This window comes from Oncorhynchus kisutch, linkage group LG3 (assembly GCF_002021735.2).
Source record: "Oncorhynchus kisutch isolate 150728-3 linkage group LG3, Okis_V2, whole genome shotgun sequence".
Taxonomy (NCBI): domain Eukaryota; kingdom Metazoa; phylum Chordata; class Actinopteri; order Salmoniformes; family Salmonidae; genus Oncorhynchus; species Oncorhynchus kisutch.
This window is the reverse complement of record NC_034176.2, coordinates 29333859-29359024: the sequence shown is the minus strand read 5'-3', so window position 1 is coordinate 29359024 and position 25166 is coordinate 29333859. Positions and strand designations below refer to the sequence as shown.

Genomic DNA, 25166 nt, shown 5'->3' with positions numbered 1-25166 from the left:
GTAAAATGTGGCTTTCAAGGTCTCTCCTATTTTATTCCTCATCAACATGGTCCTTCGCTGTCTGAGGTGAAGACTGATGACGTGAGAGAGCAACATTATTACCTCAAATGACTTTTAATTCAGAGAATAGATTTTATTAGAAGAAGAAAAAACATTACAAAAAAATAATATATCAACAATGGAATGAAGAACAAGGAAAAAGACAGGGATTTGGAGCGTCAAGGTATGATTGTATAGTTTGTGCCAAGGTGTCTAAATGTCTGACATTATCTTTGACCTCATCAATCTTTAGAGAGAGCTACTAAAGTGAATATATATATATATATATATACAGGAGCTAGCTAATTTGATAGGTTAAAAGTCACCTCATCTTTAATCTTGGAAACCCAGAATTAAAATCTTGCGTAATTGTACAAATGATCAGTGATCAAATGAACAAAGTTCCTCGTTAGTTGTCGCATCCCACAGTATGTTGACAGACGCTACGATACCAGTTATGTTACATCTGTCCACGAGAGACTACCTAATCTGTAATCTCACTTTCTAAGGACTAACAGAGCTCTTCTCTCAGATGTTCCTAGGCATTGTATAAAGGTTAAGGAGAACTCTATTGAAAAGCTCAGTAAACGTATAAACACACAGACAGGAACGTCAGGATAGCCTCTCTAGGTGTCTGTCGGCTTGTTTGGTGCAATACAATTTAGATGATTGAATCAACTGAGTTGGATCCTAGTGAAGAGTTGATAGTGGACATATCCACCTTTGTCCAACTGTCTCTTCCTGTCTGTCTCTCTTATTGACATGCATTCCATTCAACCTGCACCCAGAGAAAAGCGCCACTGAACATACCCTTGACCCCCTAGCCTTCTGCTTCTAGCCTTTTCTTCTCACTATTTCCCTTCCTCTTGGTCAAACCTTCTCTCTTTTTTATCCCTCTGCACCTTTTCTTCACTTGACCCCCATTTCCTCTCACACTCCTCCTGTTAGGCAAACAAAGTTTGTTGGCTTTCCCTCGGTGGCCTGTTCCAGGGCCTGGGAGAGAGAGACTGGAGCGTGCTAGGTGGCTGGAGGAGAGCCAGTTGCTTGGGGCCACCAAGAGGGCAGGATGGAGGGGGTCGCAGGGGGGGGGGGGACTGGCTGTTACAGCAGATGGATAGCAGTAGCAGTGTGCGCTGTTGAGCTTGGGCCCGGCTGTGTGTAAACAAAGTGGAAGGCGTATAGGTCCACGGCGGCCATTACCACAGCTCTCAGCTCAGCGTGGCAGTGGCACACAGCTCCCCTCGCCTGAGCAGGGAGCCATCACTCTCTCTTCATCACACAGCTCACCTCACCTGAGCAGGGAGCCATCACTCTCTCTTCATCACACAGCTCACCTCACCTGAGCAGGGAGCCATCACTCTCTCTTCATCACACAGCTCACCTCGCCTGAGCAGGGAGCCATCACTCTCTCTTCATCACACAGCTCACCTCGCCTGAGCAGGGAGCCATCACTCTCTCTTCATCACACAGCTCCCCTCGCCTGAGCAGGGAGCCATCACTCTCTCTTCATCACACAGCTCACCTCGCCTGAGCAGGGAGCCATCACTCTCTCTTCATCACACAGCTCACCTCGCCTGAGCAGGGAGCCATCACTCTCTCTTCATCACACAGCTCACCTCACCTGAGCAGGGAGGTGTCACTTTCCCTCCCTCTCCTGCAGTGAGTCTATCACGCTACACTCCCCTCCACAGTGCTACAGACCCACATCGCCATCTAGTGGACATGTATATTGTCTCAAAAGCACAAATGATTATTATTGTTGTCTCAGAACAGAAAATATAACTGTGCATTCTTCCATTGAGACTTAGAATGTGAAGGGGATCTGAAGTGGACTCTCTAGTCCAGGTCTGAGAGAGCATTATGAAGGGCAGAAACAGGAAGAGAGACAGGACATCAGGAGTCAATGTGCTGGGTAGTATCACTCCCTCCGTGCCATGCTGCAGTACAGTGTTGTGCCATTAATACATTGCCCACAGGAACTGCTGCTGTGGCTGACTCTGCTGCATCTCACCAGGGGGGACTTCTGATGCAGCACTCTGCGGCAGGCTGGCTGGCTCTAGGCACAGTTCCTCAACTGGAAAGACCATTACCAGTACTGTGTGTGTGCGCGCGTGTGTGCCTGGTCAGCTGCCTAACACCGCTATGCCGTATCTGCCAGTGGGAATAGCCGTAATGACCAATTCTCTATTCAAACAGTTTAGAGTGCTGCTCTTTATGAAATGAGCACTGTGTTTGTGTGTTTTGCAGGAGCTGCCAGAGTATGACCAGCCTGTTCAGTAACACAATGTCCCCAGCCAAAGATGGCTGCTCCTCTCTGCCCCGCCGACCAAGCAGCCTCAGCAAACCTCCTCTCCGTGCCCTCTACGACCTGCTCATCGCACCCATGGAAGGGGTGAGCATATGTGCCCATGACCAGTTTGTGCGTGGCGTGTGTGTATTTTAAAGGAGAGGGGGGACAGAGAAACAGAGAGAGGTAGTGTTTATACTATAGTAATTATAATATCAATACTAATCTCTCCCTGTCCAGGGCCTGATGCATTCCAGTGGTCCCGTGGGCAGACACAGACAGCTGGTGTTGGTGTTGGAGGGGGAGTTGTACCTCATCCCCTTCGCTCTGCTGAAGGGCAGCTCCTCTAATGAGTACCTGTATGAACGCTTCAGCCTCATCGCTGTGCCCTCCATCCGGGGCATGGGGACCATCTCCAAGGTCAACATCCTAGTCAAATGATACAATGGCTTTTATTTGAATGACATACCTTCTTTAGTTGCTGTTAGTAACACTCTCAAGCTCCTGTTACATTCTATCATTGACATCATCGGCCTCTCTCAATGTGTACTCAGAGTCATTCTGTCATTGACATCATCGGCCTCTCTCAATGTGTCCTCAGAGTCATTCTGTCATTGACATCATCGGCCTCTCTCAATGTGTCCTCAGAGTCATTCTATCATTGACATCATCGGCCTCTCTCAATGTGTCCTCAGAGTCATTCTGTCATTGACATCATCGGCCTCTCTCAATGTGTCCTCAGAGTCATTCTCGGCGGGCGGGGCCAGCTTCCTGCGGGGGCGTGTCCATGGCGGCGGTGGTGGGGAACCCTCGTCTGCCGTCGTCTGTGATGGACCGCTGGCTGTGGGGGCCCATGCCCTCTGCCGAGGAGGAGGCCCTCATGGTGTCTGAGCTGCTGGGCTGCCAGCCCCTGGCTGGATCCTCTGCCACCAAGGAGAGGGTGATGAGTGCCCTCACACAGGCCGAGTGTGCCCACTTCGCTACCCACATCTCATGGAAGCTGGCCGCCTTGGTGCTCACACCCAACCCAGAGAGTGTACCCGGCGGGGCGGGGACTGGAGGGAGAGGGGCAGGGGGAGGGAGGAGAGGCATCGGAGGCAGGGGCAGGAAGGGCTCGTTTGGGAGCAGCTACACCATCCCAGAGAGCCTGCACCTGCAGGATGATGGGAGCGACGCAGAGAGTATCTGTGACAGCCCTCCCCTGCAGGAGTTCCTACTCACCGCTGCTGATATACTGGACCTGAGGCTGCCTGTCAAACTGGTGGTGCTGGGGTGAGTGGGCCAGGAGATGGGCGGCTTGCCTAATATGGGAAACATATTAGTTCAAGTGAGGCTGGAGAGGGGGGAAACCTGGTTCTATTGCAAAATGTCCACTGTCTGTTATCCACTGATAGTTACTTAGTTATGCTGTGGTCGACAGAGCAGTAGTCTAGTATTTGTGATAGAGGTTTACATAACCATGTGTTGGTGGTGTATATCTTATCTACAGGTCATACCAGGAGTCCAGCAGTAAGGTGACAGCAGACGGTGTGGTAGGTCTGACCAGGGCCTTCCTGGCTGCTGGGGCCCAGTGTGTCCTGGTGTCTCTGTGGCCTGTTCCTGTGTCAGCCTCCAAAGTGTTCGTCCATAGCTTTTACACCGCTCTGCTCAACGGGACCAAGGCCAGCGCTGCCCTCGCAGACGCCATGAAGACTGTCCAGAGCAGCAAGCAGTACTCCCACCCCTCCAACTGGGCAGGTTAGAGACATTCTACTTCCAGAAACTCAGATTGGCTTGGTTTGTCACCTCCAACTGAGTAGATCCCAGTTCACCCATACTCCCAAGTGTGTCAGAAGTACTTTGGACTCTCACCGTCTGTATCTCTCTCTTCCTCTCCTTCCTATTGATCTTGTGGGTGTGTTTGTCCAGGTTACATGCTGATTGGTAATGATGTCAAGCTTAACAGCCCCTCGTCCCTGATTGGCCAGGCTCTAGCAGAGATCCTACAGTATCCAGAGAGAGCACGGGATGCTCTGCGAGTCTTACTGCACCTGGTGAGGGTCAAACACATACATACATGCACACGCACACACACACACACACGCACACACACGCACACACGCACACACACACACACACACGCACACACGCACACACACACACACACACACACGCACACACACACACCTCTACTCTAAATCCCCCTGTCTCCACCAGGTGGAGAAGTCTCTCCAGAGGATTCAGAATGGCCAGCGTAACTCCATGTACACGTCCCAGCAGAGTGTGGAGAACAAGGTGGGCGGCGTCCCAGGCTGGCATGCCCTGCTGACCGCTGTGGGCTTCCGCCTGGACTCGGCTGGCACCGGCATCCCTGCTGCTGTCTTCTTCCCCACAGCAGACCCTGGAGACAGGCTGCAGCAGTGTAGCACCACCCTGCAGTCAATACTTGGTAGGCACTGGGCCTTGGCAGGAGGACATGGAACTTTAGGTAGTACAGTAAGATGGAGAACAGCTCCATGACAAGAACCAAGCCTACATCTCTCAGAATGTTATATGTGTATGCTGAACCAGTATCTGTGTGTTAAAGACCTCTCTATACCACAAAGCTCAGATTCAAACTCCCATTCACCAGCTCTGCAAGCGTTATGTCAAAATACCTTAGTTTATCACCAAATATTGGAGTTTTGTTGAGCAACTATCTTCATTTACGGCCAGTATGTACTTCCAAAAAATATCTAAATAAAAATGTACAAGCAACTGAAACAAACTCCTATTTTGCACCTCCAATGTAAATCACTCAGGTCTACAGCAGCTGAATACATTGTTGGTGCTTATAGGAGTTTTTTCAGATGCTTGTAAAACAGACCTTTTTTGAAGTACATACCGGCCGTAACGGGAGTAAATAAAGATAGTTGCTCAACAAAACTCCATATTTGATGATAAACGAATGTATTTTGCATGAATGGGAATGGGAGTTTAATGTAAGCTTTCTGGATGTTAGAGAGGTCTCTAATGCAGAGATACTGGTTCAGTGTAGGCCTACTATTGAATATCAAACGTTACAATACTGCTTATCAAGCAGTTCTTTACCAACACACAGATAGTATAACCTGTTATCCTCTTCTACTGAACGTAGGGTATATTAAATGCAGCTTGTACGAATAAGGAACCATCTGCTTTGATTGTGTCTCCCAGGTCTACCGCCCCCAGCTCTCCAAGCCCTGTGTAAACTCATCACCGCCTCTGAGGCAGGCGAGCAGCTCATCAACCGGGTAGGCACCAGCACCACAGCATCACAGCACCACAGCACCACAACATCACAGCACCACAACATCACAGCACCACAGCACCACAACATCACAGCATCACAGCACCACAGCACCACAACATCACAGCATCACAACATCACAGCACCACAACATCACAGCACCACAGCACCACAACATCACAGCATCACAGCATCACAACATCACAACATCACAGCACCACAACATCACAGCATCACAGCACCACAACATCACAGCATCACAGCATCACAGCATCATAGCACCACAGCACCACAACACCACAGCACCACAACATCACAGCATCACAGCACCACAGCACCACAACATCACAGCACCACAACATCACAGCACCACAACATCACAGCACCACAGCACCACAGCATCACAGCACCACAACATCACAGCATCACAGCATCACAGCATCACAGCACCACAGCACCACAACATCACAGCACCACAACATCACAGCACCACAACATCACAGCACCACAGCACCACAACATCACAGCACCACAACATCACAGCACCACAGCACCACAGCACCACAACATCACAGCACCACAGCACCACAACATCACAGCACCACAACATCACAGCACCACAGCACCACAACATCACAGCACCACAGCATCACAGCACCACAACATCACAGCACCACAGCATCACAGCATCACAGCACCACAGCATCACAGCACCACATCATCACAGCACCACAACATCACAGCATCACAGCACCACAGCATCACAGCATCACAGCACCACAGCATCACAGCACCACAACATCACAGCACCACAGCATCACAGCACCACAACATCACAGCACCACAGCACCACAACATCACAGCACCACAGCATCACAGCACCACAACATCACAGCACCACAACATCACAGCACCACAGCGCTACTGCTCACCAGTGGAGGGTAGTATTTAACTCCAAAGAGGTAGATAGACATTGTGTATTATGGAGGAAATCATCAGAACCACTGGGGACTTACTTAACCACTTGGACCATGAAGGCTGAAGGCAGAACAAAGCATCATTGTATAATCAGTTAACCCTGTTACATGGGTTAGTTAGACCGTGACGCACCAGCCGCCTGCAAATCCCGCTCTTTAATCTGCATGCTGCAACCCAGCAGCCCCAGTAGGATCTCAACCACTGCCACCTCTGAGTCTGAGTTGTCTTCCTCACGATGCCAGAGAGTTAACCCTGTCACTCCCACTGAGGGTTACCCATGTCTACATTAATAATACGGTAGCCAGAAAGGGATTTGAGGTTTTGTTTCCACATTGGTGGTGACCATAACATTTAAAACACTCCAAGCATGTATGATACATGAGGTATTCCTGACATCACACTGCATAGGCAACTATGTATGGTGATTCAATGGTTTTGTGTAGTATGTGTGTAATGACACACTACCCAACAGTGGTGTTTTTCTGTTTCCCTGTGTGCCCTTGGTGTCCCCATTGGACCTGGTCTCATCTGCTCTTTGTGAATGGCCTGTATGCATGCAACTAAAAGCATATTCTCTCTCTCCTGCCCCTGTCTCTAAACCTGCGGTCTGAAGGCTGTTAAAAATATGGTGGGAATGGTAAGTGTGCTGTGACATCCCCTCTCCTTTTCCCCTCTGCTTTAAACCACATAACACCACCCTCTTGCATCAGCTGTTTCATTGAGCAGTAGGTCAGCTGCATGTGAAGTTGAAGCACTCTGTTCTTTTAACACATTCTCATATCTCATGCTGGTCCAGTTACTGAGGTACAACCCCTAGGAAACCCCAGTTTAACACGTGCTGCAGCTGGGACAGCAATCCACTGCTGGACTCTGCAGTATTATGAATGTTCTTGGGTTTGCAACCCTGGGTCAGTCAAGGTCACACTGGTGTTTATGGGCCGGTAGTCAGAGGGATGCAAAAAAACAAACAGACCATGAATAGAAAAGAAAAGGTTAAGAAGGCGTGTTAATGAACAAAGGTGTCTCTTTTCCAGGATGAATAATCCCTAAACAGTGAGGGTGTGTGTGGCCTGGAGGGCACAGGTGGTTCCTTCCTAATCTAAACCACCCTGAGCCACTGATCCATGCCCCACAGTAAAGGCACTGTAGTCCTGCTAGGCTAAAGAGCCAATCCTCTGGGAACAAGGATCAACTCCACACAGGGTCAAAGGGCAGATGCAGAGTTACTAAGCCTGCCAGAAACTACATTTCCCCTGCCACAACAAAGATGGGCGTGGTGGAAGTCATTTTAGGACACTGGTGTATGGAGGAAAACAGTTGGCTTGAGCACAACCATCACACATTTGTCCATTTTGTTCTACTTCATTGCTTTAAAAAAGTATATCCACAACTTAGGTCCTTAAAAAATGGTATGAACCAGTTAAAGGTATATTTAGCTTCCTTTATTTCTGTCTGACCTCCTGTATTTCCATCCTCCTCTGTCCCTCCAGCTCCACCAGGTGCTGGTCCAGCTGCAGACAGGGGAGAAGGAGCAGGACTTCTCTCTGCTGCCCATCCAGGTGTCCATCAGTGTGCAGCTCTGGAGACTGCCAGGGTGCCATGAATTCCTGGCTGCACTAGGTGAGATATTGATATCAATAAAAGCAATATCCAACCGAATATAACTTCCTAATTTGTCAGTAGTAGGAGTAGAGTGAAACACAACAAGACAGCTGTATGTGTGCTAGGTTGGTAGAGTAACTGTCCTGTGTGTGTACAGGGTTCGACCTGTGTGAGGTGGGGCAGGAGGAGGTGGTACTGAAGACGGGGAAGCAAGCCAACCGCCGCACCATGCACTTTGCCCTCCAGTCCCTACTGGCACTATTTGGTAAGTATCGTATTTATAGATACGCAGTGATTAAAGTTGATTGATACATGATAGGTTCATGTATACCCTTACAATTTTGTCCCGCTCTTTCCCCTCCTCTCTATCCCAGACTCCACAGAGCTGCCAAAGCGTCTCAGCCTGGACAGCTCGTCCTCCCTGGAGTCCCTGGCCTCAGCCCAGTCTGTCTCCAACCCCCTACCGCTGGGCTACCCCAACCCACCCTTCTCCCCACCCTGCCTGGACAATCTGGCCTCAGATGCCATCTCCGTCTACAGCCTGAGCTCCGTGGCCTCCACCATGAGCTTTGCGTCCAAGTCAGAGTGTGACTTCCTGGGCCATCGACAGCGTGGTGGGGCCACAGCACACTTCTCTGCCCACAAACACCCACACGTTCCCCGCAGTCGCTCCTCTCCTCACGGGGCGGCTGCAGCAGTAGGAGGGGGCCGGGGAGATGACGAGGAGTATGAAGGCTTCTCCATCATCAGCAGTGAGCCTCTGGGAAGCCACTGTGACTCCCTGCCTCTACCTCTGGGTCATGGTCAGCGCCACCTCCACCGCGGGGGCAGGGGTGTTGTTGGGGGGTCCAGCTCAGGCACTGGGCGGGGTTACCAGGTGTCTGTGTCATCACGAGGCAGTGTCAGCACCCCCACCTCCCCTGTCAAGACCAGCCTGGTTCCTAGCTCCAACTCTCCCTTCCAGAAGGTGCCAGGCAAGGTGAGCAGCTCAGACACAGGTGAGTCGGACCAGTCCAGCACTGAGACAGACAGCACCGTCAAATCCCAGGAAGAGAAGACTGTCCCTCTGGATCCCCAAGAGCTGGCCCAGAAGATCCTGGAGGAGACCCAAAGCCACCTGCGGGCAGTGGGGAGTCTACAGCGGGCTGGGGTTGAGGGGGCTGCAGCTGGAGCCACAGCCCGGAGCTCTGCCTTCCGCTCCTCAGAGACCAGCGCCTTCAGCCGTCCCAGTAGCAGCGCCAGTGTCCGCGCCCAGTCCTCCCCACGACCCAAACCTCCATCCCGCTCTTCCTCTCTGCAGAAGATCAGCTCTGGTTACAACAGCCCTGCAGCCTCGGAGACTTCCCTAAAGGATAGCAGTCACCCCTCCCCCACCCTGGACAGCCATGCCCAGTTCAAGCTAAAATACCCTAGCTCCCCCTATAGTGGGCACATCTCCCGCTCTCCCAGTAACGTGTCCCCCAGCTCTGGCCACCAGTCCCCAGCTGGCAGTGCCCCATCTCCAGCTCTCTCCTACTCCTCCACGGGCTCTGCATGCTCCAGCCCTGCCGATGCCCCAGACCTGGACCGCCTCAGACGGGGAGTAATTGATGAGAAGGTTGTGGCCATCCACAACCTGAAGACATTCTGGGCCAATGCAGCAGCCCAGCAACAACAGCAACATCTGGGTCCAGTCCGTGCTCTCCGTGGCGCCCCAGGATCCCTGGTCTCTGCCAAGAGGGATGTGCTGAGCCTTCTGAACCTCTCCCCACGACACTGCTCCCCCAGCGACGCCCAAGACAGCCTGGAGCTGCGGGAGCTGGGCCTGCACTCGCTGGACAGAGGCAGCAAAAACCCCTCCAATGGACACAACCCCAGAAAGATGGCCCCCTCGCCCACTATTTCCACTAGCAGCAGCCCTGGTGCTCGCTCAATCAGACTACCTGCTGGCAATGGATACAAGTTCCTCTCCCCTGGCAGGTTTTTCCCCTCCTCCAAATGCTGAGACACTTTAAAATGGTCCTATTGCCTGTATTTTGCTATCCTGTGTACTGGGGGAGTAGGGCATTTTCCGGAGGTCCACTATTAGCCCATCGAACTTGATTGACAATGAAAAGGATTTGATCAGCCAATGAGAGTGATCCCTCAGAGGCTCATGAATACTTAGAGAGTGTCTTGTCGTTGTGCCCATAACACTGTAAATGGCAATGAGAAAGACTCAAAGACCTGATACTGTGTATGTGTGTATGTGTGTGTCAGGTAGACTTCAATGCCAATCGGTATTTCCTCCCACAAAAAATTTGTGTGGGCCAAGATGAAACCGCGCCAACTGGTCTCCTCCATTCTATTTTTGTTTAAATCGAATGATTATTGTTATTATTATTTGTTATTATTATTATTAATATTATTATTATTATTTTGTAAATTAAATCCAGTGTTTCACAATCAGTACTAAGCGTTTTTATATTATTAAAAAAGTGAACAAAACTGTTCCATGTAAAGATGGATAAAGTAAAAAATCAAATAAAAAAAGCTGTAATATTTTTTATTGAAATGGAAACAGGCTTTTTGCCTGATTTCTTAGTGAATTGAGTGTCTGCTCTGAAGCATGGATTCTCTTACTATTCAATGTTAAGTACCATGTATGACTTTTTAGCCCATGATTTTTTTTTCAAATTAAACATGGAAACTTCATGACAACCATCTCTGTCATTTATCAGTATAACTGTTTCAATAAAAATCATGTTTGCTTTCTTGTATTTTTGCCTCATTTCATTGCCTTAAAGATTTAGAATGCTGATGAAAAGGCTGCATTAATGAATGAGGGTGGGAAAATCTTGTGGCCACAATTATACACTGTTCACTGTAGTCCGTGCAATGACACCTGGGCCTTGCCCCATATTCACAATGTGTTTCAGAGTAGGTGTGCTGATCTAGCATCAGGTCCTCCCTCTCCATGTAATCTTATTCATTAAGATCTAAAACCAAAACGGATCCTAAATTGGCACTGCTACTCTGAGACGCTTTATGAATACGGTCCTGTTCTCTTTTAAATCTGATTTATGGGACACACTGTGTAATCACACAGTTCATCTAGAACTAATCTTACCTGTCTACATGCCTACCACAAATAAAGATAACACGATTACCATAGGGATGAACAAGTCAACCACAGGTGATAATTTACATACAGAGATACAATAAGTTTGTGTGGTCAAACTAACTCTTTAATCTAAAAGACGTGTGTGCTCTCTAAATAGAAAGTAGAAGAAGACATTGATTTGTTGTCTAAACCTGGGTCAATTTTATGGGTGTGGTTGAATAGTTTGTGTTATCAATGAAAAACAGACAGGGGGAATCTTGCAAAATCCTGCACATATGAAAGATACTTTTCACTAGTAAATATTGACCTACATTTTTGTAATGACAGAAGTTCACCCCCCTGTGAGACCCACTTAAAGAAGCATCGCCACTCACCAATCACAGACGGTAAGGGGCGGAATAAGAGAGTTGTTCATAAAGGCACATGACATCAGCGATAAACGTAGCCACAGCTAAAAAAAACTACGATGGTTCTCATCAAGGAATAGTAAGTCATATCTTTCCATATTTTATTGATATTATTTTAATGTGTGCGATAATATACCATATTTTCGAGTACTGCGATTTTTCAGTTGCTTTTTTAGCCAAATTAAAACTTTGCAGATATGTTTCAGAACGCATGTGTTTGTTAGGTGGGAATTGTTCCGACTTGTTTCAGGTTTGGCCTACCGGTGAGTGGGATGACAGCGAGTCAGCAGATGCTAGCCGACGTATCTGGAGAGCAAACTACCACAATATGGAACATAGATATCCATTATCTTGTATCGAGAGGGTAAACTTTTTTGCGAACAATGTAAGATATGTAGTTTGAACGGTTTTTGTAACTTGCTGTCGATAACTTGGTAGGTAGGTAGCTAGCTAGCTAGCTAACGTTAGTTAGCGGAAGGGAGGGCTACTGCCTACCCAAGAGGCAGTGCACCAGTGACTGTCGGTGCTGTTTAAGATTAGGGAGCATGGCCTTATTTCTATTGCAGCATATTGGATAACTGTCAATCATATTCCATTTACCCAGCTCAATGTAACCTTCGACAGATTTAACCTACTACATGATACTCAAATTTTCCCTATATCCATCACATGAGGTTGTTACAACTTAACCTACGAAGGAAATTGTGTAAAGTACTTGCACAGGTCGAGAGGCAAGTTGGAGTAATCAAGGGGAACGACAGTAACACATTCAATACTGCCCTACACACTTACCTGCATCTAGCTGATCTAGGGTGTAATCATTAGTCCAAACAGTTACAAATAGTTTCTATTGGACAAATTCAGGTAAGTTTATCCCTGTTCTGTTTGCTTCAGTTTAAGAAGTTAACAAAATAATTGGGATGAACACATCCCTGATCACCCACGCACACAGAGTTCACTTTCATAGCGGCCACATACAAACCGTTTCATCCCTTTGCTCATTGTATAATTCCTTCTCGTATCTATGCGCTCTCAATTTTTCCCCTTGATTGTGGACTTCAGTGCACAACACAACAGCTGTCTGTGAGCAGGTGAAAAAAACATTCAAAGCCAAACCTTTATACTATAACCACTACACACAGCCTACATCGTTGTCACCATATTAGCTAACGACATAGCTACTAGAACTAACGCGTTAGTTAACCTGTTACTATCACGCTGTACAGCAGGGAGTGTCAAACTCATTCTATGGAGGGCCTAGTGTTTTGGGTTTTTCCTTTCAATTAAGACCTGGACAACCAGGTGAGGGGAGTTCCTTACTAATTAGTGACCTTATTTCATCAATCGAGTACAGTGGGTGACACAAACCTGCAGACACTCAGCCCTCCGTGCAATGAGTTTGACTCGTGGTGTACAACAAGAAGTTTAGTAGTTATGCTGACGGGTCCCAGTGGCAATAAATTAATGAAACCAAAAGCTTACCTTGACTTGGAAGGATTCCAGTGTTGCGTAGCCGTAGCCAGCTAGCGAACATAAATAGCATTCCTCTGTTTGAGCTGGGTGTTTGAGTGGGCTAAATTAGCTAGCTGCATTAGCTAGCTAAGTGAAAGTAAAATAAAATAAAAATCTATAATATAGGTCTCTCTGCTGCTTAAGAAATTAATTTGTTCAAAACTGTTCAACTGTTGTCTTTCTCTTTTGAGTCAATTATTCACGACATTTTATGCAGTGCTATCTAGCTGTAGCTTATGCTTGCAGTACTAGATTCATTCTCTCCTTTGATTGGGTGGACAACATGTCAGTTCAAGCTGCAGGAGCTCTGGGTTGAAAGACGTTGTCAAAATTACTGTTTAAGAATGAAAGGGGGTGAGAACCATGAACCTCCTAGGTATTGAAGTCGATGTACCCAGAGGAGGATGGAAAGTAGCAGTCCTCCAGCTACACCATGGTGCTACCCCAGAGAGTGCTGTTGAGGCTACTGTAGACCTTCATTGGAAAACCGTCTGTTTTAATCAGGTATTTGGTGACCTGTGAATATATTTAGTTTTATCTAAAAAAGCTAACTTAAGCTAATTAGGATGGTCCTTCCTGCAGTGCACATGGATGGTAACCACATTAAATGTGTCCCGTATAGACGAGGCACCCTTTCTAGGCAGTACATAACGTCCACTCCACTCTCTGTAAAACTCTACTATCTTGTTAAACACTAATTCCCAGGTGTTTGTGTTTAGACAGGCTTGCCAACTTTGTAAACTTTGAGATGACACCTGATGAAGTCTTCCTGGCAGGCTGGTGATTCGTGAACTTTGACCATACTGCTGACCAAGGAAAAATCTGCTTGTCAGAGAAATGACGAGTGCATCAGACACTCTGCACTGTCAAGTGGGGTGTTGATGGTTCCCAGTCTCAACAATCAGTAGGTCTGATTCAGGAAGATTATTTAACTTAAAGGGATACATTGCAGCTTTGCCCTGCCTCTTATGAAGATCTAATAAACTAGTACTAGGCTGCTTAGGCTATCACTATGACTTGAACATAAAAACTAGGCTTATATCTAGGCTTTTTTGTAATCAGTGGTTTAGGGATGTCCCCAACTTAAAAACAACAACATCTTGGTCGACCCGAGAGTTGCCTGTAATATTTAGTTGCCCTCAGAACGGCCTCAATTGTCTTGGCATGGGACTCTACAAGGTGTCAAAAGCATTCCACAGGGATGCTGACCAATGTTGACTCCAAATGCTTCCCACAGTTGTCAAGTTGACTGGATGTCCTTTGGGTGGTGGACCATTCTTTATACACACAGGAAACTGTTGTGCGTGAAACTCAGCAGCGTCGCAGTTCTTGACACAATTGGTGTGCCTGGTACCTACTACCATACCCCATTCAACGGCACCTGAATATTTAGTCTTTCCTATTAATCCTCTGAATGGCACATACACAATCCATGTCTCAAGGCTTAAAATTCTTCTTTAAACTTTATCCTCCCCTTCGTCTACACTGATTTGAAATGCATTTAACAAGTGACCTCAATAAGGGATAATAGCTTTCACCTGGTCAGTCTATGATATGGGAAGAGCAGTGTATGTGTATTAAAGTATTCAAAAGTGTAGTATTTGATCCCATATTCCTAGCACGCAATGATTACATCAGGTTTGATTTGGTTGTGTTTAGATATAAATGAATGGTAAATAATGTATTGTGTCACTTAGATTGTAAATTAAATGGAATGTTTCTAAACACTACATTTAATTTGGATACACCATGATTACAGATAGTCTTGAATGAATTGTGAATAATGAGTGAGAAAGTTAGAAACACAAAGACCAAATGCATTCCCAACATGACTTAGTGTGTGACACGGGGCTGGAAGTCTCAGGCTAGCCTGTTGCTCAGCCTCACACACAACTTGTAAGATCTGTCAGCTTTCCAGGTTTTAGGATGTGACATTATGGCACTTACAGCAGTCCTCTTCCTTACTGAAAAGCATCCTTGCCTGGGTCTATGGTTAAACGGTCTCTGTTGTAATGTGGCCACTGGTTGTAATGTTATGCTTTAATTGTTAGCGTACTGCTTTCAAGGCTACAGTCAATTGTATTATTATACAGTGTGTAACACAGCCCTATTTGGTAAATGATCATAACTCTTTGGTGGTTTTATGTTGAAGATTAACCATGGATCAACAAAGGGCTTCCTGATTACAGTAGGCCTACATGTGGATGGAATATACTTACTTCCCCAATTTATGCACCACCCATCCCCTTAAAGTGGGTGGGACTTATTTATAGTGGGTGGAAAAGAGAGGAGGAAATAAGTTAGTTGCTTACAGAACTGTTTCTGCATTCCCTTCCCAGTATGATATTCCCCTATGTGGTTTTATGCTGCGTTCATAACATCTTGTAAATACCAGCATACGACTGGGAAAAATTCACTTTAACGCCCCTCCAACTTGTAAGTGGGGAAACTCGTTTATCATCGTTGAGCTTGGAGTTCTCCCATATGCTCTGATGTCACATACTAAGGAAATTACCTCAAACAGCATTTTCTGCAGTTGAATGGAACAACAAAACATTAATTCTAAAAACAATCTATAATGCTTTTAACACTTTGTTTGTGAGCAGGATGACTATACTTTTAGTTTATGGTTGACACTGCTTTGCTTGCCATTAGCCTATCAGGGTTCTCAATGATTTCAAAGCACTTGATCGCACACAGCTAGATGCTCCCAGTTTACAAGTAACTTAAGTGTTTCCCACAGAATTAGTGGTCATTGGCTGGTGCACCGCTGCTATGGTGTCATCTTTGTGTGAGCACACCACATCCTCAGTAGCTCCACTAGTTATTGGGCAGTCTATCTGGTTCCTATTGTTGGACCCCACTGATCCAACGCTCTAACCACTAGGCTACCCTGCCTAGTGGCCTTGCATAAAGTGAGAATGACTATAGCGGCTATGAACAAATTGATTTAGTCTGGAAAGCAAGGGTAACATGTCTCTGACTTGTGAAGGGGGGAAAAGGATGCCTCTTGTCAAATCTGTTTCTCAGATTGGCAAACAATTCTGAATTCCACTAGGCTAGAGAACACATGTGCCTTGTAAACCTGTTGGAACTATTCTGTTTGTTGGGCCTAGATGTGATTGATGGCCAGTGTCAGTCATTAAACCATCTCTCTCTCTCTCTCTCTCTCTCTCTCTCTCAGCCGTGTGGTCTTACCCTGTACAGTGGAGGAGGTGAGTACGTTCACTGTTATTATTTAGCATTCTGTCATACTAATCCGTCTATGGAATTAGCCTACTATTCAGACCTCTCTTTCCTTGTATTTTTTTTAAATCAAATTTGATTTGTCACATGCACCGAATACAACCGATGTAGATCTTACTTACGAGTCCTTAACCAACAATGCAGAGTTTTAAAATGTGCTAAATAAAGTATTAAATATTGAAACAATAACAAAGCTATATAAAGTTGGTACCGGTACCGAGTCGATGTGCAGGAATGAGTTAGTTGAGGTAATATGTACAGTCGGAAGTTTACATACACTTAGGTTGAAGTCATTAAAACTCGTTTTTCAACCACTCCACAAATTTCTTGTGAACAAACTATAGTTTTTGGAAGTCGGTTAGGACATCTACTTTGTGCATGACACAAGTAATGTTTCCAACAATTGTTTACAGACAGATTATTTCATTTATAGTTCACTGTATCACAATTCCAGTGGGTCAGAAGTTTACATACACTAAGTTGACTGTGCCTTTAAACAGCTTGGAAAATTCCAGAAAATGTCATGGCTTTAGAAGCTTCTGATAGGCTAATTGACATCATTTGAGTCAATTGGAGGTGTATCTGTGGATGTATATCAAGGCCTACCTTCAAACTCAGTGCCTCTTTGCTTGACATGGGAAAATCAAAAGAAATCAGCCAAGACCTCATAAAAAAGAATTGCAGACCTCCACAAGTCTGGTTCATCCTTGGGAGCAATTTCCAAACACCTGAACGTACCACATTCATCTGTACAAACAATAGTATGCAAGTATAAACACTGTGGGACCATGCAGCCGTCATACCGCTCAGGAAGGAGACTCGTTCTGTCTCCTAGAGATGAATGTACTTTGGTGAGGAAAGTGCGAATCAATCCCAGAACAACAGCAAAGGGCCTTGTGAAGATTACTGTATATTTACAGTAACTAGGCCTATATCTACATAACCTGAAAAGCCGCTCAGCAAGGAAGAAGAAACTGATCCAAAACCGCCATAAAAAAGCCCAACTACGGTTTGCAACTGCACCTGGGGACAAAGATTGTACTTTTTGGAGAAATGTCCTCTGGTCTGATGAAACAACTGTTTGGCCATAATGACCATCGTTATGTTTGGAGGAAAAGGGGGAAGGCTTGCAAGCCGAAGAACACCATCCCAACCGTGAAGCACGGGGTGGCAGCATCATGTTGTGGGGGTGCTTTGCTGCAGGAGGGACTGGTGCACTTCACAAAATAGATGGCATCATGAGGAAAGAAAATTATGTGGATATATTGAAGCAGCATCTCAAGACATCAGTCAGGAAGTTTTATTTTTTATTTCACCTATATTTAACCAGGTAGGCTAGTTGAGAACAAGTTGTCATTTGCAACTGCGATGATAAAGCATAGCAATTCGACACATACAACAACAGAGTTACACATGGAATAAACAAAACAAACAGTAGAAAACAAAAGTCTATATACAGTGAGTGCAAATGAGGGGAGATGAGGCAGTAAACAGGCCATGGTGTCGAAATAATTACAAAATAGCAATTAAACACTGGAGTGGTAGATGTGCAGACAATGAATGTGCAAGTAGAGATACTGGGGTGCAAAGGAGCAAGATAAATAAATAAGATAAATACAGTAAGGGGATGAGGTAGATAGATGGGCTGTTTACAGATGTGCAGTGATCTGTGAGCTACTCTGACAGCTGGTGCTTAATGCTAGTGAGGAAGATATGAGGCTTCAGTGATTTTTGCAGTTCATTCCAGTCATTGGCAGCAGAGAACTGGATGGAAAGGCGACCAAATGAGGAATTGGCTTTGGGGGTGACCAGTGAGATATACCTGCTGGAGCGCGTGCTACAAGTGGGTGCTGCTATGGTGATCAGTGAGCTGAGATAAGTTCCCCGATATTTGAAAAACACATTAAGGATTGATTATAAAAAAACGTTTGCCATGTTTCTGTCGATATGGATCGACATGGATTTTTTTCGGCATTGTCGTGACCGCAATTTCCGGTACATTTCTCAACAAAACGTGGACAAGAAACAGAGGTATTTCGACTATAAAAAATAATCTTTATGGAACAAAAGGAACATTTGCTGTCTAACTGGGAGTCTCGTGAGTGAAAACATCCAAAGCTCATCAAAGGTAAACTATTTAATTTGATTGCTTTTCGTGACCAAGCATCCTGCTGCTAGCTGGACGCTATGCTAGGCTATCGATAAACTTACACAAACGCTTGTCTTGCTTTGGCTGTAAAGCATAATTTCAAAATCTGAGATGACTGTGTGATTAACAAAAGGCTAAGCTGTGTTTCACTATATTTCACTTGTGATTTCATGAATATGAATATTTTCTAGTAATATTTTTTTAGAGTGTACATTTAGCCTGTGCAAAAGAGTCAGTGCAACAAAAAATGAACTGAACTGTTCAGCAATCATATGGATTGGCGGTAGAAGCTGTTAAGGAGCCTTTTGGTCCCAGACATGCCGTGAGCCCTGCCCAGCTTTTCAAAGCATTTCATGGCTACAAATGTGAGTGCTATGGGGTGGAAGTCATTTAGGCAGGTTACCTTGGCGTTCTTGGACACAGGGACTATGGTGGTCTGCTTGAAACATGTAGGTATTACAGACTGGATCAGGGTGAGGCTGAACATGTCAGAGAAGACACTTGCCTGCTGGTCAGCGCATGCTCTGTGAATGCGTCCTGTACGTGTCCTGGTAATCTGGCCCTGTGGCCTCATGAGTAAGATATTTTTTTTTTTTTTACAAGTTAACATTCACATCTGCTACGGAGAGTGTGATCACACAGTCGTCCGGAACAGCTGGTGCTTTCATGCATTGGTTCAGTGTTGCTTGCCTCGAAGCAAGCATAAAAGACATTTAGCTAGTCTGTTAGGTTTGCAGGTAGGTTTCCCTTTGTAATCCGTGATGGTTTGCAAGCACTCCCACATCCGACGAGTGTCAGAGCCGGTGTAATTGGATTTGATCTTAGTCCTATATTAACTTCTTATGGCTGCAGGGGCAGTATTGAGTAGCTTGGATGAAAAGGTGCCCAGAGTAAACTGCCTGCTCCTCAGTCCCAGTTGCTAAATATGCATAGTATTATTAGTATTGGATAGAATACACTGAAGTTTCTAAAACTGTTTGAATGATGTCTGCGAGTATAACAGAACTCATATGGCAGTCAAAAACCTGAGAAGAAATCCAAACAGGAAGTGGGAAATCTGAGGTTGGTCGATTTTTCAACCCAGCCCCTATTGAATACACAGTGGGATATTGGTTATGTTGCACTTCCTAAGGCTTCCACTGGATGTCAATGAGAGTGGAATGAGTCAGTCTGCCAGCAGTCACGCGCTGGTCATGCGCATTTCATATGAGAGGTAGCTCGCGCTCCTTTGCTTTTCTGAAGACAAAGGAATTCTCTGTTTGGAATATTATTGAAGTTTTATGTTAACACTTTACTTGTTTGATTCGTCAGAGTGCGTAGAGGAATTTCTTATCTATTAGTGTCCCACTCCTTGAAACCGGGAGCTCTAGCCTTTTTCCTCAGTGCGGATGTTGCCTGTAATCCATGGCTTCTGGTTGGAATATGTACATACGTCATTGTGGAGACGTTGTCGTCAATGCACTTATTAATGAAGCCGGTGACTGATGTGGTATACTCCTCGACGCCATTGGCTGAATCGCGGAACATATTCCAGTCTGTGCTAGAGAAGCAGTCTTGTAGCTTAGCATCCACTTCATCAAACCACTTCTGTATTAAGCGTGTCACCTGTTTGAGTTTTTGCTTGAATCAGGAGGATGGCGTTATGGTGCCGGAAGAGATGGCTGCTGTTTTACCGGCTCCTAATCAATTGTGCTATTGTGTGTTTCGCATTATTTGTAACTTTGTACGTAATGTTTCTGCCACTGTCTCTTATGACTGAAAAGCACTTCTGGATATCAGGACAGCGATTACTTGCTTATATATATATATATTTTTTTTATGAGTCGGATGTGGAGGATTTACTTCAGACATCCGACAAGGCCCAAATCTCAGTTATTCGCATGAAGAAGAGACTGAGATATCGGGGACGGAGATATCGGGGATGTAGGTTGGGGTGCCTTGTAAGGATCCTCTACGGCGACTGAGTAATCCCCCTCTACCATCAGTCCTATTAGCCGACGTGTAATCATTGGATAATAAAATGGATGAGCTCCGATCACGACTATCCTACCAACGGGACATTAACTGTAATATCTTACGTTTCACCGAGTCGTGGCTGAACGGTGACATGGATAACATAGTGCCTTGCGAAAGTATTCATCCCCCTTGGCGTTTTTTCCTATTTTATTGCATTACAGCCTGTCATTTTTATTTGGATTTCATGTAATGGACATACACAAAATAGTCCAAATTGGTGAAATGAAAATAACTTGTTTAATTGATTTATTTTTTAAATGGAAAAGTGGTGCCTGTATATAAATTCATCCCCTTGACTATGAAGCTCCTAAAATAAGATCTGGTGCAAACAATTACCTTCAGAAGTCACATGATTACATTACACACAGGTGGACTTTATTCAACTGTGTGTGTATTTACACCTGTTCTGAAAGACCCCAGAGTCTGCAACACCACTAAGCAAGTGGCACCATGAAGACCAAGGAGCTCTCCAAACAGGTCCAAGTTGTGGAGAAGTACAGATCAGGGTTGGGTTATAAAAAAAATATAAAACTTTGAACATCCCACGGAGCACCATTTAAATCATTATTAAAAAATTGAAAGAATATGGCACGACAACAAACCTGCCAAGCGGGCCGACCACCAAAACTCAGACCAGGCAAGGAGGGCATTAATCAGAGGCAACAAAGAGACCAAAGATAAAGGAGCTGCAAAGCTCCACAACGGAGATTGGAGTGTCTGTCCATAGGACCACTTTAAGCTGTACACTCCACAGAGCTGAGCTTTACTGAAGTGTGGCCAGAAAAAAGCCATTGCTTAAAGAAAGGAATAAGCAAACACGTTTGGTGTTTGCCAAAAGGCATGTTCCCAAACACATGGAAGATGGTGCTCTTGTCAGATGAGACTAACATTGAGCTTTTTGGCCATTGGAAAATGCTATGTCTGGTGCAAACCCAACACCTCTCATCACCCCGAGAACACCAGGGTGGTGGCAGCATCATGCTGCAGGAATGTTTTTCAGCAGGAACTGGGAAACTGGTCAGAATTGAAGGAATGGTGGATTCTTCTAAATACAGGAAAATTGAGGGAGGGGAAACCTGTTTGCAAAAATCCTAGTGGCTAGATGTGCCAAGGTTATAGAGACATACCCCAAGAGACTTGCAGCTGTAATTGCATTGACAACTTGAGCGTGCATAACTGTTCTGTTTTTTTTGTCTTATTTCTTGTACACAATAAAATATTTTGCATCTTCAAAGTGGTAGGTAGACATGTTGTGTAAATCAAATACAAACTAGAGGTTGACCGAATTGTTTTAATTATGGCGAATTTTAAGTTTTCATAACAATCGGACTTCTTGGACGCCGCTTACATTGCAATCCTTGAGGAGACTGCGTGGCAGGCTTGACCACCTGTTACGCGAGTGCAGCAAGGAGCCACGGTAAGTTGCTAGCTAGCATTAAACTTATCTTGTAAAAAAACAATCAATCTTCACATAATCACTAGTTAACTACACATGGTTGATGATACTACTGGGTTAACTAGCTTGTCCTGCGTTGCGTATAATCAATGCGGTGTCTGTTCATTTCTCATCGATGCACAGCCTACTTCAACTTGATTTAACAAAAGCGCATTCGTGAAAAAAAGCACAATCGTTGCAATAATGTACGTAACCATAAACATCAATGCCTTTCTTAAAATCAGTACACAAGTATATATTTTTTAAAACCTGCATATGTAGTTAATATTGCCTGCCAACATGAATTTATTTTAACTTGTGAAATTGTGTCACTTCTCTTGCGTTCATTACAAGCAGAGTCGGGGTATATGCAGAAGTTTGGGCCGCCTGGCTCAATTGCGAACTAATTTGCCAGAATATGACATAATTATGACAACATTGAAGGTTGTGCAATGTAACAGCAATATTTAGACTTAAGAGTTGCCACCCATTCAATAAAATATGAAATGGTTCTGTATTTCACTGAAAGAATAAACGTTTTGTTTTCTGGATTTGACCATATTATTTTTTATTGCACCTTTTTATTTAACCAGGTAGGCTAGTTGAGAACAAGTTCTCATTTACAACTGCGACCTGACTAAGATAAAGCATAGCAGTGTGAACAGCAACAGAGTTACACATGGAGTAAACAAGTCAATAACACAGTAGAAAGGAAGAAGAAGAAGAAAAAAAAGTCTATATACATTGTGTGCAAAAGGCATGAGGAGGTAGTCAAATAATTACAATTTTAACACTGGAGTGATAAATGATCAGATGGTCATGTGCAGGTAGAGATACTGGTGTGCAAAAGAGCAGAAAAGTAAATAAAAACAGTATGGGCATGAGGTAGGTAAATTGGGTGGGCTATTTACCGATGGACTATGTACAGCTTCAGCGATCAATTAGCTGCTCAGATAGCAGATGTTTAAAGTTGGTGAGGGAGATAAAAGTCTCCAACTTCAACAATTTGTTCCAGTCACAGGCAGCAGAGAACTGGAAGGAAAGGTGGCCAAATGAGGTGTTTGCTTTAGGGATGATCAGTGAGATACACCTGCTAGAGTGCGTGCTACGGGTGGGTGTCGCCATCATGACCAGTGAACTGAGATAAGGCGGAGCTTTACCTAGCATGGACTTGTAGATGACCTGGAGCCAGTGGGTCTTGCGACGAATATGTAGCGGGGGCCAGCCGACTAGAGCATACAGGTCGCAGTGGTGGGTGGTACAAGGTGCTTTAGTAACAAAGCGGATGGCACTGTGATAACTGCATCCAGTTTGCTGAGTAGAGTATTGGAAGCCATTTTGTAGATGACATCGCCGAAGTCGAGGATCGTTAGGATAGTCAGTTTTACTAGGTTAAGTTTGGCGGCGTGAGTGAAGGAGGCTTTGTTTTGCGAAATAGAAAGCCGATTCTAGATTTGATTTTGGATTGGAGATGTTTGATATGAGTCTGGAAGGACAGTTTACAGTCTAGCCAGACACCTAGGTACTTATAGATGTCCACATATTCTAGGTCAGAACCATCCAGGGTGGTGATGCTAGTCAGGCGTGCGGGTGCAGGCAGCGAACAGTTGAAAAGCATGCATTTGGTTTTACTAGCATTTAAGAGCAGTTTGAGGCCACGGAAGGAGTGTTGTATGGCATTGAAGCTCGTTTGGAGGTTAGATGGCACAGTGTCCAAGGAAGGGCCAGAAGTATACAGAATGGTGTCGTCTGCGTAGAGGTGGCTCAGGGAATTGCCTGCAGCAAGAGCAACATCATTGATATATACAGAGAAAAGAGTCGGCCCGAGAATTGAACCCTGTGGCACCCCCATAGAGACTGCCAGAGGACCGGACAACATACCTTCCGATTTGACACTGAAATCTGTCTGCAAAGTAGTTGGAGAACCAGGCAAGGCAGTCATTAGAAAAAACGAGGCTACTGAGTCTGCCGATAAGAATATGGTGATTGACAGTCGAAAGCCTTGGCCAGTACTGTCTTTTATCGATGGCGGTTATGATATCGTTTAGTACCTTTTAGCTTGGCTGAGGTGCACCCGCGACTGGCTCGGAAACCGAGGAGTTGGAGTAGCCAGGAGGAAGGCATGGCCAGCCATTGAGAAATGCTTGTTGAAGTTTTCGATTATCATGGATTTATCGGTGGTGACCGTGTTACCTAGCCTCTGTGCAGTGGGCAGCTGGGAGGAGGTGCTCTTGTTCGCCATGGACTTTACAGTGTCCCAGAACTTTTTGGAGTTAGAGCTACAGGATGCAAATTACTGCTTGAAAAAGCTGGCCTTTGCTTTCCTGACTGACTGCGTGTGTTGGTTCCTGACTTCCCTGAACAGTTGCATATCACGGGGACGATGCTATTCGATGCTATTGCAGTACGACCTAAGGCTCGTATTTCTGTGTGTGTATATGATTTGATAGAGCAGTCTGAGTAGTGGTAGGCAGCAGCAGGCTCGTAAGCATTCATTCAAACAGCTGCTCTTAGCAATGCTGGTATGCACAGCTCTGTTTATGACTTCAAGCCTATCAACTCCCGAGATTAGGCTAGCAATACTAAAGTGCCTATAGGAACATCCAATAGTCAAAGGTATATGAAATACAAATGGTATATTGAGAGAGAGTCCTATAACTACAACCTAAAACTTCTTAACTGGGAATATTGAAGACTCATGTTTAAAATTAGCTACCAGCTTTCATATGGTCTGAGCAAGGAACTTAAACGTTAGCTTTTCTTTTTTACATGGCACATATTGCACTTTCTTTCTTCTCCATCAGTGTTTTTGATTTATTGAAAACAAATTGAACATGTTTCATTATTTATTTGAGACTAAATTGATTTTATTTATGTATTAAGTTAAGTGTTCATTCAGTATTGTTGTAATTGTCCTTTATACATGCATGCATACATACTTTTTTTGATCCTCCAATCGGTATCGCCGTTGAAAAATCATAATATGTCAACCTCTAATACAAACCCCCAAGAAATCCATTTTAATTCCAGGTTGTAAGGCAACAAAATAGGAAAAATGAGGGGGTGAATACTTTCACAAGCCACTGTACAGCTGGTGGGGTTTTCGGGCTATCGGCAAGATTGAACAGCTGCTTCCGGTAAGACAAGGGACGGCTCTGTCTCTTTG

At 45.1% G+C, this 25166-nt stretch overlaps 2 protein-coding genes across 7 annotated transcripts in view; both read left to right on the top strand.

Annotated features, from left to right (window-relative positions):
- LOC109879839 (tetratricopeptide repeat protein 28) overlaps nt 1-10891 on the top strand; it is a 348318-nt gene extending 337427 nt beyond the window's left edge. For 2 of the 3 annotated variants that reach the window (XM_031820393.1, XM_031820406.1), the window contains 11 exons: nt 2287-2431; nt 2567-2746; nt 3069-3598; nt 3816-4063; nt 4235-4359; nt 4523-4754; nt 5501-5577; nt 7165-7188; nt 8042-8171; nt 8311-8418; nt 8528-10891. In XM_031820393.1, the coding sequence (XP_031676253.1) occupies nt 2287-2431; nt 2567-2746; nt 3069-3598; nt 3816-4063; nt 4235-4359; nt 4523-4754; nt 5501-5577; nt 7165-7188; nt 8042-8171; nt 8311-8418; nt 8528-10137 (3409 nt within the window). In that variant the 3' untranslated portion in view covers nt 10138-10891. The remainder of the gene's footprint in view (nt 1-2286; nt 2432-2566; nt 2747-3068; nt 3599-3815; nt 4064-4234; nt 4360-4522; nt 4755-5500; nt 5578-7164; nt 7189-8041; nt 8172-8310; nt 8419-8527) is intronic. The other variant, XM_031820402.1, reaches the window with a different exon arrangement.
- A 726-nt stretch (nt 10892-11617) lies between these two features.
- LOC109879804 (phosphatidylinositol transfer protein beta isoform) overlaps nt 11618-25166 on the top strand; it is a 43569-nt gene continuing 30020 nt past the window's right edge. The window contains exons 1-3 of one of the 4 annotated variants that reach the window (XM_031820363.1): nt 11682-11721; nt 11893-12006; nt 16339-16369. In XM_031820363.1, coding sequence (XP_031676223.1) covers nt 11915-12006; nt 16339-16369 — 123 coding nt within the window. In that variant the 5' untranslated portion in view covers nt 11682-11721; nt 11893-11914. Of the gene's footprint in view, nt 11722-11892; nt 12007-13733; nt 14059-16338; nt 16370-25166 lie in introns of those variants that run through there. The other 3 variants (XM_020471973.2, XM_031820371.1, XM_031820380.1) reach the window with 3 other exon arrangements.